Source organism: Oncorhynchus masou, chromosome 5 (genome assembly GCF_036934945.1).
Source record: "Oncorhynchus masou masou isolate Uvic2021 chromosome 5, UVic_Omas_1.1, whole genome shotgun sequence".
Lineage (NCBI taxonomy): Eukaryota > Metazoa > Chordata > Actinopteri > Salmoniformes > Salmonidae > Oncorhynchus > Oncorhynchus masou.
The window spans coordinates 11,294,118-11,308,009 of NC_088216.1; the positions used below are offsets into that span (position 1 = coordinate 11,294,118).

General features: G+C 46.9%; 1 protein-coding gene across 1 annotated transcript in view; it reads right to left on the reverse strand.

Annotated features, from left to right (window-relative positions):
• Positions 1-9,918, reverse strand: part of LOC135533025 (collagen alpha-1(V) chain-like) — a 43,419-nt gene extending 33,501 nt beyond the window's left edge. The window contains exon 1 of the mRNA XM_064960427.1: positions 9,882-9,918. Within this exon, the coding sequence (XP_064816499.1) occupies positions 9,882-9,884 (3 nt within the window). The 5' untranslated portion in view covers positions 9,885-9,918. The remainder of the gene's footprint in view (positions 1-9,881) is intronic.
• Between the last annotated feature and the right edge of the window lie 3,974 nt (positions 9,919-13,892).

A 13,892-nucleotide genomic window follows, 5' to 3' on the forward strand; every position in this document is an offset into this window, starting at 1 on the left:
GATAGGGCTGTAGACTGATACAGGATGTATGGGTCTATAGTAGTGACTGAGATAGGGCTGTAGACTGATACAGGATGTATGGGTCTATAGTAGTGACTGAGATAGGGCTGTAGACTGATACAGGATGTATGGGTCTATAGTAGTGACTGAGATAGGGCTGTAGACTGATACAGGATGTATGGGTCTATAGTAGTGACTGAGATAGGGCTGTAGACTGATACAGGATGTATGGGTCTGTAGTAGTGACTGAGATAGGGCTGTAGACTGATACAGGATGTATGGGTCTATAGTAGTGACTGAGATAGGGCTGTAGACTGATACAGGATGTATGGGTCTATAGTAGTGACTGAGATAGGGCTGTAGACTGATACAGGATGTATGGGTCTATAGTAGTGACTGAGATAGGGCTGTAGACTGATACAGGATGTATGGGTCTATAGTAGTGACTGAGATAGGGCTGTAGACTGATACAGGATGTATGGGTCTATAGTAGTGACTGAGATAGGGCTGTAGACTGATACAGGATGTATGGGTCTATAGTAGTGACTGAGATAGGGCTGTAGACTGATACAGGATGTATGGGTCTATAGTAGTGACTGAGATAGGGCTGTAGACTGATACAGGATGTATGGGTCTATAGTAGTGACTGAGATAGGGCTGTAGACTGATACAGGATGTATGGGTCTATAGTAGTGACTGAGATAGGGCTGTAGACTGATACAGGATGTATGGGTCTATAGTAGTGACTGAGATAGGGCTGTAGACTGATACAGGATGTATGGGTCTATAGTAGTGACTGAGATAGGGCTGTAGACTGATACAGGATGTATGGGTCTATAGTAGTGACTGAGATAGGGCTGTAGACTGATACAGGATGTACAGGATGTATGGGTCTATAGTAGTGACTGAGATAGGGCTGTAGACTGATACAGGATGTATGGGTCTGTAGTAGTGACTGAGATAGGGCTGTAGACTGATACAGGATGTATGGGTCTATAGTAGTGACTGAGATAGGGCTGTAGACTGACAGGATGTATGGGTCTATAGTAGTGACTGAGATAGGGCTGTAGACTGATACAGGATGTATGGGTCTATAGTAGTGACTGAGATAGGGCTGTAGACTGATACAGGATGTATGGGTCTATAGTAGTGACTGAGATAGGGCTGTAGACTGATACAGGATGTATGGGTCTATAGTAGTGACTGAGATAGGGCTGTAGACTGATACAGGATGTATGGGTCTATAGTAGTGACTGAGATAGGGCTGTAGACTGATACAGGATGTATGGGTCTATAGTAGTGACTGAGATAGGGCTGTAGACTGATACAGGATGTATGGGTCTATAGTAGTGACTGAGATAGGGCTGTAGACTGATACAGGATGTATGGGTCTATAGTAGTGACTGAGATAGGGCTGTAGACTGATACAGGATGTATGGGTCTATAGTAGTGACTGAGATAGGGCTGTAGACTGATACAGGATGTATGGGTCTATAGTAGTGACTGAGATAGGGCTGTAGACTGATACAGGATGTATGGGTCTATAGTAGTGACTGAGATAGGGCTGTAGACTGATACAGGATGTATGGGTCTATAGTAGTGACTGAGATAGGGCTGTAGACTGATACAGGATGTATGGGTCTATAGTAGTGACTGAGATAGGGAGATAGGGCTGACTGAGATAGGGCTGACTGATACAGGATGTATGGGTCTATAGTAGTGACTGAGATAGGGCTGTAGACTGATACAGGATGTATGGGTCTATAGTAGTGACTGAGATAGGGCTGTAGACTGATACAGGATGTATGGGTCTATAGTAGTGACTGAGATAGGGCTGTAGACTGATACAGGATGTATGGGTCTATAGTAGTGACTGAGATAGGGCTGTAGACTGATACAGGATGTATGGGTCTATAGTAGTGACTGAGATAGGGCTGTAGACTGATACAGGATGTATGGGTCTATAGTAGTGACTGAGATAGGGCTGTAGACTGATACAGGATGTATGGGTCTATAGTAGTGACTGAGATAGGGCTGTAGACTGATACAGGATGTATGGGTCTATAGTAGTGACTGAGATAGGGCTGTAGACTGATACAGGATGTATGGGTCTATAGTAGTGACTGAGATAGGGCTGTAGACTGATACAGGATGTATGGGTCTATAGTAGTGACTGAGATAGGGCTGTAGACTGATACAGGATGTATGGGTCTATAGTAGTGACTGAGATAGGGCTGTAGACTGATACAGGATGTATGGGTCTATAGTAGTGACTGAGATAGGGCTGTAGACTGATACAGGATGTATGGGTCTATAGTAGTGACTGAGATAGGGCTGTAGACTGATACAGGATGTATGGGTCTATAGTAGTGACTGAGATAGGGCTGTAGACTGATGAGATGAGATAGGGCTGTAGACTGATACAGGATGTATGGGTCTGACTGAGATAGGGCTGACTGAGGATATGGGCTGTGAGACTGATACAGGATGTATGGGTCTATAGTAGTGACTGAGATAGGGCTGTAGACTGATACAGGATGTATGGGTCTATAGTAGTGACTGAGATAGGGCTGTAGACTGATACAGGATGTATGGGTCTATAGTAGTGACTGAGATAGGGCTGTAGACTGATACAGGATGTATGGGTCTATAGTAGTGACTGAGATAGGGCTGTAGACTGATACAGGATGTATGGGTCTATAGTAGTGACTGAGATAGGGCTGTAGACTGATACAGGATGTATGGGTCTATAGTAGTGACTGAGATAGGGCTGTAGACTGATACAGGATGTATGGGTCTATAGTAGTGACTGAGATAGTGACTGAGGATGTATGGGTCTATAGTAGTGACTGAGATAGGGCAGACTGATACAGGATGTATGGGTCTATAGTAGTGACTGAGATAGGGCTGTAGACTGATACAGGATGTATGGGTCTATAGTAGTGACTGAGATAGGGCTGTAGACTGATACAGGATGTATGGGGTGACTGAGATAGGGCTGTAGACTGACTGGGTCTATAGTAGTGATAGGGCTGTAGACTGATACAGGATGTATGGGTCTATAGTAGTGACTGAGATAGGGGGCTGTAGACTGATACAGGATGTATGGGTCTATAGTAGTGACTGAGATAGGGCTGTAGACTGATACAGGATGTATGGGTCTATAGTAGTGACTGAGATAGGGCTGTAGACTGATACAGGATGTATGGGTCTATAGTAGTGACTGAGATAGGGCTGTAGACTGATACAGGATGTATGGGTCTATAGTAGTGACTGAGATAGGGCTGTAGACTGATACAGGATGTATGGGTCTATAGTAGTGACTGAGATAGGGCTGTAGACTGATACAGGATGTATAGTAGTGACTGAGATAGGGCTGTAGACTGATACAGGATGTTGGGAGATAGGGCTGTAGACTGATACAGGATGTATGGGTCTATAGTAGTGACTGAGATAGGGCTGTAGACTGATACAGTCTATAGATGACTGAGATGGGTAGACTGATACAGGATGTATGGGTAGTGACTGAGATAGGGCTGTAGACTGATACAGGATGTATGGGTCTATAGTAGTGACTGAGATAGGGCTGTGAGACTGATACAGGATGTATGGGTCTATAGTAGTGACTGAGATAGGGCTGTAGACTGATACAGGATGTATGGGTCTATAGTAGTGACTGAGATAGGGCTGTAGACTGATACAGGATGTATGGGTCTATAGTAGTGACTGAGATAGGGCTGTAGACTGATACAGGATGTATGGGTCTATAGTAGTGACTGAGATAGGGCTGTAGACTGATACAGGATGTATGGGTCTATAGTAGTGACTGAGATAGGGCTGTAGACTGATACAGGATGTATGGGTCTATAGTAGTGACTGAGATAGGGCTGTAGACTGATACAGGATGTATGGGTCTATAGTAGTGACTGAGATAGGGCTGTAGACTGATACAGGATGTATGGGTCTATAGTAGTGACTGAGATAGGGCTGTAGACTGATACAGGACAGGATGACTGAGATGGGTAGACTGATAGTAGTGACTGAGATAGGGCTGTAGACTGATACAGGATGTATGGGTCTATAGTAGTGACTGAGATAGGGCTGTAGACTGATACAGGATGTATGGGTCTATAGTAGTGACTGAGATAGGGCTGTAGACTGATACAGGATGTATGGGTCTATAGTAGTGACTGAGATAGGGCTGTAGACTGATACAGGATGTATGGGTCTATAGTAGTGACTGAGATAGGGCTGTAGACTGATACAGGATGTATAGGGTCTAGGGCTGTAGAGTAGTGACTGAGATAGATAGGGCTGTAGACTGATACAGGATGTATGGGTCTATAGTAGTGACTGAGATAGGGCTGTAGACTGATACAGGATGTATGGTCTATAGTAGTGACTGAGATAGTAGTGACTGAGATAGGGCTGTAGACTGATACAGGATGTATGGGTCTATAGTAGTGACTGAGATAGGGCTGTAGACTGATACAGGATGTATGGGTCTATAGTAGTGACTGAGATAGGGCTGTAGACTGATACAGGATGTATGGGTCTATAGTAGTGACTGAGATAGGGCTGTAGACTGATACAGGATGTATGGGTCTATAGTAGTGACTGAGATAGGGCTGTAGACTGATACAGGATGTATGGGTCTATAGTAGTGACTGAGATAGGGCTGTAGACTGATACAGGATGTATGGGTCTATAGTAGTGACTGAGATAGGGCTGTAGACTGATACAGGATGTATGGGTCTATAGTAGTGACTGAGATAGGGCTGTAGACTGATACAGGATGTATGGGTCTATAGTAGTGACTGAGATAGGCTGTAGACTGATACAGGATGTATGGGTCTATAGTAGTGACTGAGATAGGGCTGTAGACTGATACAGGATGTATGGGTCTATAGTAGTGACTGAGATAGGCTGTAGACTGATACAGGATGTATGGGTCTATAGTAGTGACTGAGATAGGGCTGTAGACTGATACAGGATGTATGGGTCTATAGTAGTGACTGAGATAGGGCTGTAGACTGATACAGGATGTTTGGGTCTATAGTAGTGACTGAGATAGGGCTGTAGACTGATACAGGATGTATGGGTCTATAGTAGTGACTGAGATAGGGCTGTAGACTGATACAGGATGTATGGGTCATAGTAGTGACTGAGATAGGGCTGTAGACTGATACAGGATGTATGGGTCTATAGTAGTGACTGAGATAGGGCTGTAGACTGATACAGGATGTATGGGTCTATAGTAGTGACTGAGATAGGGCTGTAGACTGATACACTGAGATATGCAGACTGATACAGGATGTATGGGTCATAGTAGTGACTGAGATAGGGCTGTAGACTGATACAGGATGTATGGGTCTATAGTAGTGACTGAGATAGGGCTGTAGACTGATACAGGATGTATGGGTCTATAGTAGTGACTGAGATAGGGCTGTAGACTGATACAGGATGTATGGGTCTATAGTAGTGACTGAGATAGGGCTGTAGAGGATACAGGATGTATGGGTCTATAGTAGTGACTGAGATAGGGCTGTAGACTGGATACAGGATGTATGGGTCTATAGTAGTGACTGAGATAGGGCTGTAGACTGATACAGGATGTTTGGGTCTATAGTAGTGACTGAGATAGGGCTGTAGACTGATACAGGATGAATGGGTCTATAGTAGTGACTGAGATAGGGCTGTAGACTGATACAGGATGTATGGGTCTATAGTAGTGACTGAGATAGGGCTGTAGACTGATACAGGATGTATGGGTCTATAGTAGTGACTGAGATAGGGCTGTAGACTGATACAGGATGTATGGGTCTATAGTAGTGACTGAGATAGGGCTGGCTGATACAGGACTATAGTAGTACTGAGATAGGGATGTAGACTGATACAGGATGTATGGGTCTATAGTAGTGACTGAGATAGGGCTGTAGACTGATACAGGATGTATGGGTCTATAGTAGTGTAGTGACTGAGATAGGGCTGTAGTAGTGACTGTAGACTGATACAGGATGTATGGGTCTATAGTAGTGACTGAGATAGGGCTGTAGACTGATACAGGATGTATGGGTCTATAGTAGTGACTGAGATAGGGCTGTAGACTGATACAGGATGTATGGGTCTATAGTAGTGACTGAGATAGGGCTGTATACTGATACAGGATGTGATGGGTCTATAGAGATAGGCTGTAGACTGATACAGGATGTATGGGTCTATAGTAGTGACTGAGATAGGGCTGTAGACTGATACAGGATGTATGGGTCTATAGTAGTGACTGAGATAGGGCTGTAGACTGATACAGGATGTATGGGTCTATAGTAGTGACTGAGATAGGGCTGTAGACTGATACAGGATGTATGGGTCTATAGTAGTGACTGAGATAGGGCTGTAGACTGATACAGGATGTATGGGTCTATAGTAGTGACTGAGATAGGGCTGTAGACTGATACAGGATGTATGGGTCTATAGTAGTGACTGAGATAGGGCTGTAGACTGATACAGGATGTATGGGTCTATAGTAGTGACTGAGATAGGGCTGTAGACTGATACAGGATGTATGGGTCTATAGTAGTGACTGAGATAGGCTGTAGACTGATACAGGATGTATGGGTCTATAGTAGTGACTGAGATAGGGCTGTAGACTGATACAGGATGTATGGGTCTATAGTAGTGACTGAGATAGGGCTGTAGACTGATACAGGATGTATGGGTCTATAGTAGTGACTGAGATAGGGCTGTAGACTGATACAGGATGTATGGGTCTATAGTAGTGACTGAGATAGGGCTGTAGACTGATACAGGATGTATGGGTCTATAGTAGTGACTGAGATAGGGCTGTAGACTGATACAGGATGTATGGGTCTATAGTAGTGACTGAGATAGGGCTGTAGACTGATACAGGATGTATGGGTCTATAGTAGTGACTGAGATAGGGCTGTAGACTGATACAGGATGTATGGGTCTATAGTAGTGACTGAGATAGGGCTGTAGACTGATACAGGATGTATGGGTCTATAGTAGTGACTGAGATAGGGCTGTAGACTGATACAGGATGTATGGGTCTATAGTAGTGACTGAGATAGGGCTGTAGACTGATACAGGATGTATGGGTCTATAGTAGTGACTGAGATAGGGCTGTAGACTGATACAGGATGTATGGGTCTATAGTAGTGACTGAGATAGGGCTGTAGACTGATACAGGATGTATGGGTCTATAGTAGTGACTGAGATAGGGCTGTAGACTGATACAGGATGTATGGGTCTATAGTAGTGACTGAGATAGGGCTGTAGACTGATACAGGATGTATGGGTCTATAGTAGTGACTGAGATAGGGCTGTAGACTGATACAGGATGTATGGGTCTATAGTAGTGACTGAGATAGGGCTGTAGACTGATACAGGATGTATGGGTCTGTAGTAGTGACTGAGATAGGGCTGTAGACTGATACAGGATGATGGGTCTATAGTAGTGATGAGATAGGGCTGTAGACTGATACAGGATGTATGGGTCTATAGTAGTGACTGAGATAGGGCTGTAGACTGATACAGGATGTATGGGTCTATAGTAGTGACTGAGATAGGGCTGTAGACCGATACAGGATGTATGGGTCTATAGTAGTGACTGAGATAGGGCTGTAGACTGATACAGGATGTTTGGGTCTATAGTAGTGACTGAGATAGGGCTGTAGACTGATACAGTGATGTATGGGTCTGATATAGTAGTGACTGAGATAGGGCTGTAGACTGATACAGGATGTATGGGTCTATAGTAGTGACTGAGATAGGGCTGTAGACTGATACAGGATGTATGGGTCTATAGTAGTGACTGAGATAGGGCTGTAGACTGATACAGGATGTATGGGTCTATAGTAGTGACTGAGATAGGGCTGTAGACTGATACAGGATGTATGGGTCTATAGTAGTGACTGAGATAGGGCTGTAGACTGATACAGGATGTATGGGTCTATAGTAGTGACTGAGATAGGGCTGTAGACTGATACAGGATGTATGGGTCTATAGTAGTGACTGAGATAGGGCTGTAGACTGATACAGGATGTATGGGTCTATAGTAGTGACTGAGATAGGGCTGTAGACTGATACAGGATGTGACTGATGGGTCAGGATGTATAGTAGTGACTGAGATAGGGCTGTAGACTGATACAGGATGTATGGGTCTATAGTAGTGACTGAGATAGGGCTGTAGACTGATACAGGATGTATGGGTCTATAGTAGTGACTGAGATAGGGCTGTAGACTGATACAGGATGTATGGGTCTATAGTAGTGACTGAGATAGGGTGACTGAGATTTGGGTCTATAGTAGTGACTGAGATAGGGCTGTAGATACAGGATGTATGGGTCTATAGTAGTGACTGAGATAGGGCTGTAGACTGATACAGGATGTATGGGTCTATAGTAGTGACTGAGATAGGGCTGTAGACTGATACAGGATGTATGGCTCTATAGTAGTGACTGAGATAGGGCTGTAGACTGATATGTATGCGGGGGTCTATAGTAGTGACTGAGATAGACTGATACAGGATGTATGGGTCTGACTGAGATAGACTGATACAGTGATGAGATAGGGTCTACAGGATGTATGGGTCTATAGTAGTGTAGTGACTGAGATAGGGCTGTAGACTGATACAGGATGTATGGGTCTATAGTAGTGACTGAGATAGGGCTGTAGACTGATACAGGATGTATGGGTCTATAGTAGTGACTGAGATAGGGCTGTAGACTGATACAGGATGTATGGGTCTATAGGTGACTGAGATAGGGCTAGTGACTGATACAGGATAGGGCATAGTAGTGACTGACTACAGGATGTATGGGTCTATAGTAGTGACTGAGATAGGGCTGTAGACTGATACAGGATGTTTGGGTCTATAGTAGTGACTGAGATAGGGCTGTAGACTGATACAGGATGTATGGGTCTATAGTAGTGACTGAGATAGGGCTGTAGACTGATACAGGATGTATGGGTCTATAGTAGTGACTGAGATAGGGCTGTAGACTGATACAGGATGTATGGGTCTATAGTAGTGACTGAGATAGGGCTGTAGACTGATACAGGATGTATGGGTCTATAGTAGTGACTGAGATAGGGGTAGTGATACAGGATGTATGGGTCTATAGTAGTGACTGATAGGGCTGTAGACTGATATGGGTCTATAGTAGTGACTGAGATAGGGCTGTAGACTGATACAGGATGTATGGGTCTATAGTAGTGACTGAGATAGGGCTGTAGACTGATACAGGATGTATGGGTCTATAGTAGTGACTGAGATAGGGCTGTAGACTGATACAGGATGTATGGGTCTATAGTAGTGACTGAGATAGGGCTGTAGACTGATACAGGATGTATGGGTCTATAGTAGTGACTGAGATAGGGCTGTAGACTGATACAGGATGTATGGGTCTATAGTAGTGACTGAGATAGGGCTGTAGACTGATACAGGATGTATGGGTCTATAGTAGTGACTGAGATAGGGCTGTAGACTGATACAGGATGAGATAGGGGTCTGATAGTAGTGACTGAGATAGGGCTGTAGACTGATACAGGATGTATGGGTCTATAGTAGTGACTGAGATAGGGCTGTAGACTGATACAGGATGTATGGGTCTGTAGTAGTGACTGAGATAGGGCTGTAGACTGATACAGGATGTATGGGTCTATAGTAGTGACTGAGATAGGGCTGTAGACTGATACAGGATGTATGGGTCTATAGTAGTGACTGAGATAGGGCTGTAGACTGATACAGGATGTATGGGTCTATAGTAGTGACTGAGATAGGGCTGTAGACTGATACAGGAGAAAGGGACAACGGATGGAAGGATGGAAAGATGGCTGGATAAAGGTGTAGACTGTTTTACCATGGGACCTGGTGGTCCTGTTACGCCTGGTGGTCCATTTAAAGGGCTTGTTCAGGATGTATGGGTCTGAGAGGGAGAGAGGGAGAGAGAGACAGGATGTATGGGATAGTAGTGACTGAGATAGAGACTGAGACTATAGAGAGAGAGAGAGAGACTGAGGGCAGAGGTCTATAGTAGTGACTGAGATAGGGCTGTAGAGATAGTAGTGAAGGAGATGTATGGGTCTATAGAGTGAGAGAGAGGGCTGAGAGAGAGAGAGAGAGAGAGGATACAGGAGAAAGTAGTGACAGAGGCTGTAGAAGGATGTAGTCTATAGTAGTGACTGAGATAGGGCTGTAGACTGATACAGGATGAATGGGTCTATAGTAGTGACTGAGAGAGGAGCAGAGGATGTATGGGTCTATGTAGTGACTGAGATAAAGGGCTGAGAGATGTAGATAGTAGTGAGAGAGGGAGATAGAGACAGACAGACAGACAGACAGACAGACAGACGGACAGACAGACAGACATTAATTGTTTTATTTTAACTGTATTGTCATTGATGAAGTTGATCAGTTTTACATTCTCAGTATAGTACATCTGGCATGTGAGGTTGTGTGGTCATGAGTTGACAGGTCAGGGGTCAGGGTGTGTGTGTGTGTGCTCACCGCTGGGCCAGGGATCCCTCTGAGACCACTAGGACCTGGTTTACCAGAATGTCCCTGGGCTCCCACCGGTCCTGTCTTCCCCAGGAGACCCTCCAACCCTGGAGAGCCAGGATGTATGGGTCTATAGTAGTGACTGGATCCTTTCACCCTGATACGCTTCCCCTGCTTCCCTGATCTTTACCCAGGTGACCCTAACAGGGAAACAGAGGAATATTTAAGATATTGACAATGACATATGAACTAACTAACACACAGTGACACTGTAGACTGATACTCTATAGTAGTGACTCCTTCTCACCCTGAGATAGGGCGTCCCGGTGGTCCTGAGGGCTGTCCAGGGTTGGGTCCCTGATGCTCCTGGTGGACCCTACAGGAAACAACAATGAAACCCCTCAAGTTGTAGAAAACACCTGAAACGTCTGAACAATGAGACAATCAGATGCAGGAGACTTCAACAAACTCCATCAGGATCTGTAGACTGGGTCACAGATGGAACTGATTTAATGGATCTGTGTGGGGTCGGAACGCTGTCTGAACCCGCACATATACACTCACACAGATGATATAACAGACATATGAAACACTCACTGATTTCCCTGGATCTCCACCATCTCCCTTGATCCAGGACCTCCATCCTGACTGAGATAGGGCTGTAGACCCCTGTAGACAGGGGAGCAGATGTATGGGAGAGAGAGATAGAGAGAGAGACTTAACTTGCCCCTGGGTAATAGAGGTGGTATGTTCAGTAGCTGAGATAGGGGGGAACAGTGGGGAGGAGAATGGAACACTACAGGATGTATGGGTCCTGCCTCCCTGGCTGGCCTGAATCTCCTGGGGAAACCAATCGGACCCTGAGGAGAGAGAGGGGGAGGGAAGGGAGAGAGAGAGAGAGAGGGGGAGGGAGGGCTGTAAGATACAGGAGAGAGAGAGAGAGGGGGGGGAGGGACTGATACAGGATGAGAGAGAGAGAGAGAGAGACTGAGATAGGGGGACTGATACAGGATGTATGGGAGAGAGAGAGGGGGACTGATACAGGGATGGGGGAGATAGGGCTGTAGAGAGAGAGGGGGGAGTAGGAGAGATAGGGCTGTAGACTGTAGAGAAAGGGACAACGGATGGAAGGATGGAAAGATGGCTGGATAAAGGTGTAGACTGTTTTACCATGGGACCTGGTGGTCCTGTTACGCCCTGGTGGTCCATTTAAACCTTGTTCCCCCTGAGAGGGAGGAGAGGAGAGGGAGAGAGAGAGAGAGAGAGAGGGAGGGAGGGAGGAGAAAAGCAGGGGGAGAGAGAGAGAGAGAGAGAGAGAGGGAGGGCAGGGAGAGAGAGAGAGAGAGAGAAGGGGAGATAGAACAGACAGACAGACAGACAGACAGACAGACGGACAGACAGACAGATTGTTTTATTTTAAGAGATGAGTTGATCAGAGAGTACATCTGGCAGAGGTTGTGTGGTCAGAGTTGACAGGTCAGGGAGGGTGTGTGTGTGTGTGCTCACCGCTGGGAGGATCCCTCTGAGACCACTAGGACCTGGTTTACCAGAGAGAGAGGAGACCCTGGAGACTCCTTTCACTTCGCTTTCCCCTGCTTCCCTTCTTTACCCAGGGACCCTAACAGGGAAACAGAGGAATATTTAAGATATTGACAATGACATATGAACTAACTAACACACAGTGACACTCTCTCTCCTTCTCACCCTGCGGGGTGGTCCTGAGGGCCCGGGTTCCCCTGATGCTCCTGGTGGGGAAACAACAATGAAACCCCTCAAGTTGTAGAAAACACCTGAAACGTCTGAACAATGAGACAATCAGATGCAGGGAGACTTCAACAAACTCCATCTCTCTGGGTCACAGATGGAACTGATTTAATGGAGACGCTGTCTGAACCCGCACATATACACTCACACAGATGATATAACAGACATATGAAACACTCACTGATTTCCCTGGATCTCCACCATCTCCCTTGGATCCAGGACCTCCAGAGACAGGGAGCAGACCGAGAGAGAGAGGGGAGGACTTAACTTGCCCCTGTAATAGAGGTGGTATGTTCAGTAGCGGGGAACAGTGGGGAGGAGAATGGAACACTCACGTTGGGTCCTGCCTCCCTGGCTGGCTGAATCTCCTGGAAACCAATCGGACCCTGAGGAGTGAGAGAGAGGAGTGAGAGGGAGGAGGGGAGGGAGACAGAGAGAGAGAGAGAGGGGGGGAGGGAAGAGAGAGAGAGAGAGAGGGGAGGGAGGAGGAGAGAGAGAGAGAGAGAGGCGAGACGAGGGGGAGGGGGGAGGCGAGGGGGGAGGAGACAGAGAGAGAGAGGGGGGGGGAAGCAAGGAGAAGGGGGAGGGAGGGAAGAGAGAGAGAGAGGGAGGGAGCGGAAGCAGAGAGAGAGAGAGAGAGACAGAGAGAGAGAGGGGGAGGGAAGAGAGAGAGAGAGTGAGAGGGGGAGAGAGGGAGAGAGAGAGAGAGAGAGAGAGAGAGACAGAGAGAGAGAGGGAGGGGCGAGAGAGAGAGAGAGGGGTGAGAGAGAGAGGGGGAGGTGAAGAGAGAGAGAGACAGAGAGGAGGGGAGTAGGAGGGGGAGGGAAGGCGAGAGAGAGAGAGAGAGAGAGAGAGAGGCGAGAGAGACAGATAGACAGAGAGAGAGAGGAGGTGAGGGGGAGAGACAGAGAGAGAGAGACAGAGAGAGTGGGGGAGGAGGAAGAGAGAGAGAGAGGGGGAGGGAGGGGGAGAGAGAGAGAGAGAGAGAGAGGGGGGAGGGAAGCAGAGAGAGAGAGAGAGAGAGAGAGAGAGGGAAGAGAGAGGAAGAGAGAGAGAGAGAGAGAGGGGGGGAGGGAAGCGAGAGAGAGAGAGAGAGAGGGGGAGGGAAGAGAGAGAGAGAGAGAGAGAGAGGGGGAGGGGAAGCGATAGAGAGAGGGGGGGAGGGAAGAGAGAGAGAGAGAGAGGGGGGGAAGCGAGAGAGAGAGAGGGGGGAGGGAAGAGAGACAGAGAGAGAGGGGGGGAAGCGAGAGAGAGACAGAGAGAGAGGGGGGGAGGGAGGGAGAGAGAGAGAAAAGGACAGAAAGGATTATAATGAAAGGGTGAGTGTGTATTATGTGAGAATGTCCAGTGTTCATATGTAACTCACAGAGTTTCCCTTGGACCCATCCTCTCCTGGGGGGCCTCTGGCTCCTGGGGGCCCTGCTGCTCCAGAGAGACCTGCGTCCCCCTTCTCCCCCTGGTCACCTATATCCCCCTGGGGTGGAGAAAGGGGAGTCAGAGAGTGGGGGATAGAGAGACGGGTGGGGGCAGAGGGGTGGGGACAGAGAGAGGGGGACAGAGAGAGGGGGAACAGAGAGAGGGGTTGGGGACAGAGAGAGGGGTGGGGGAC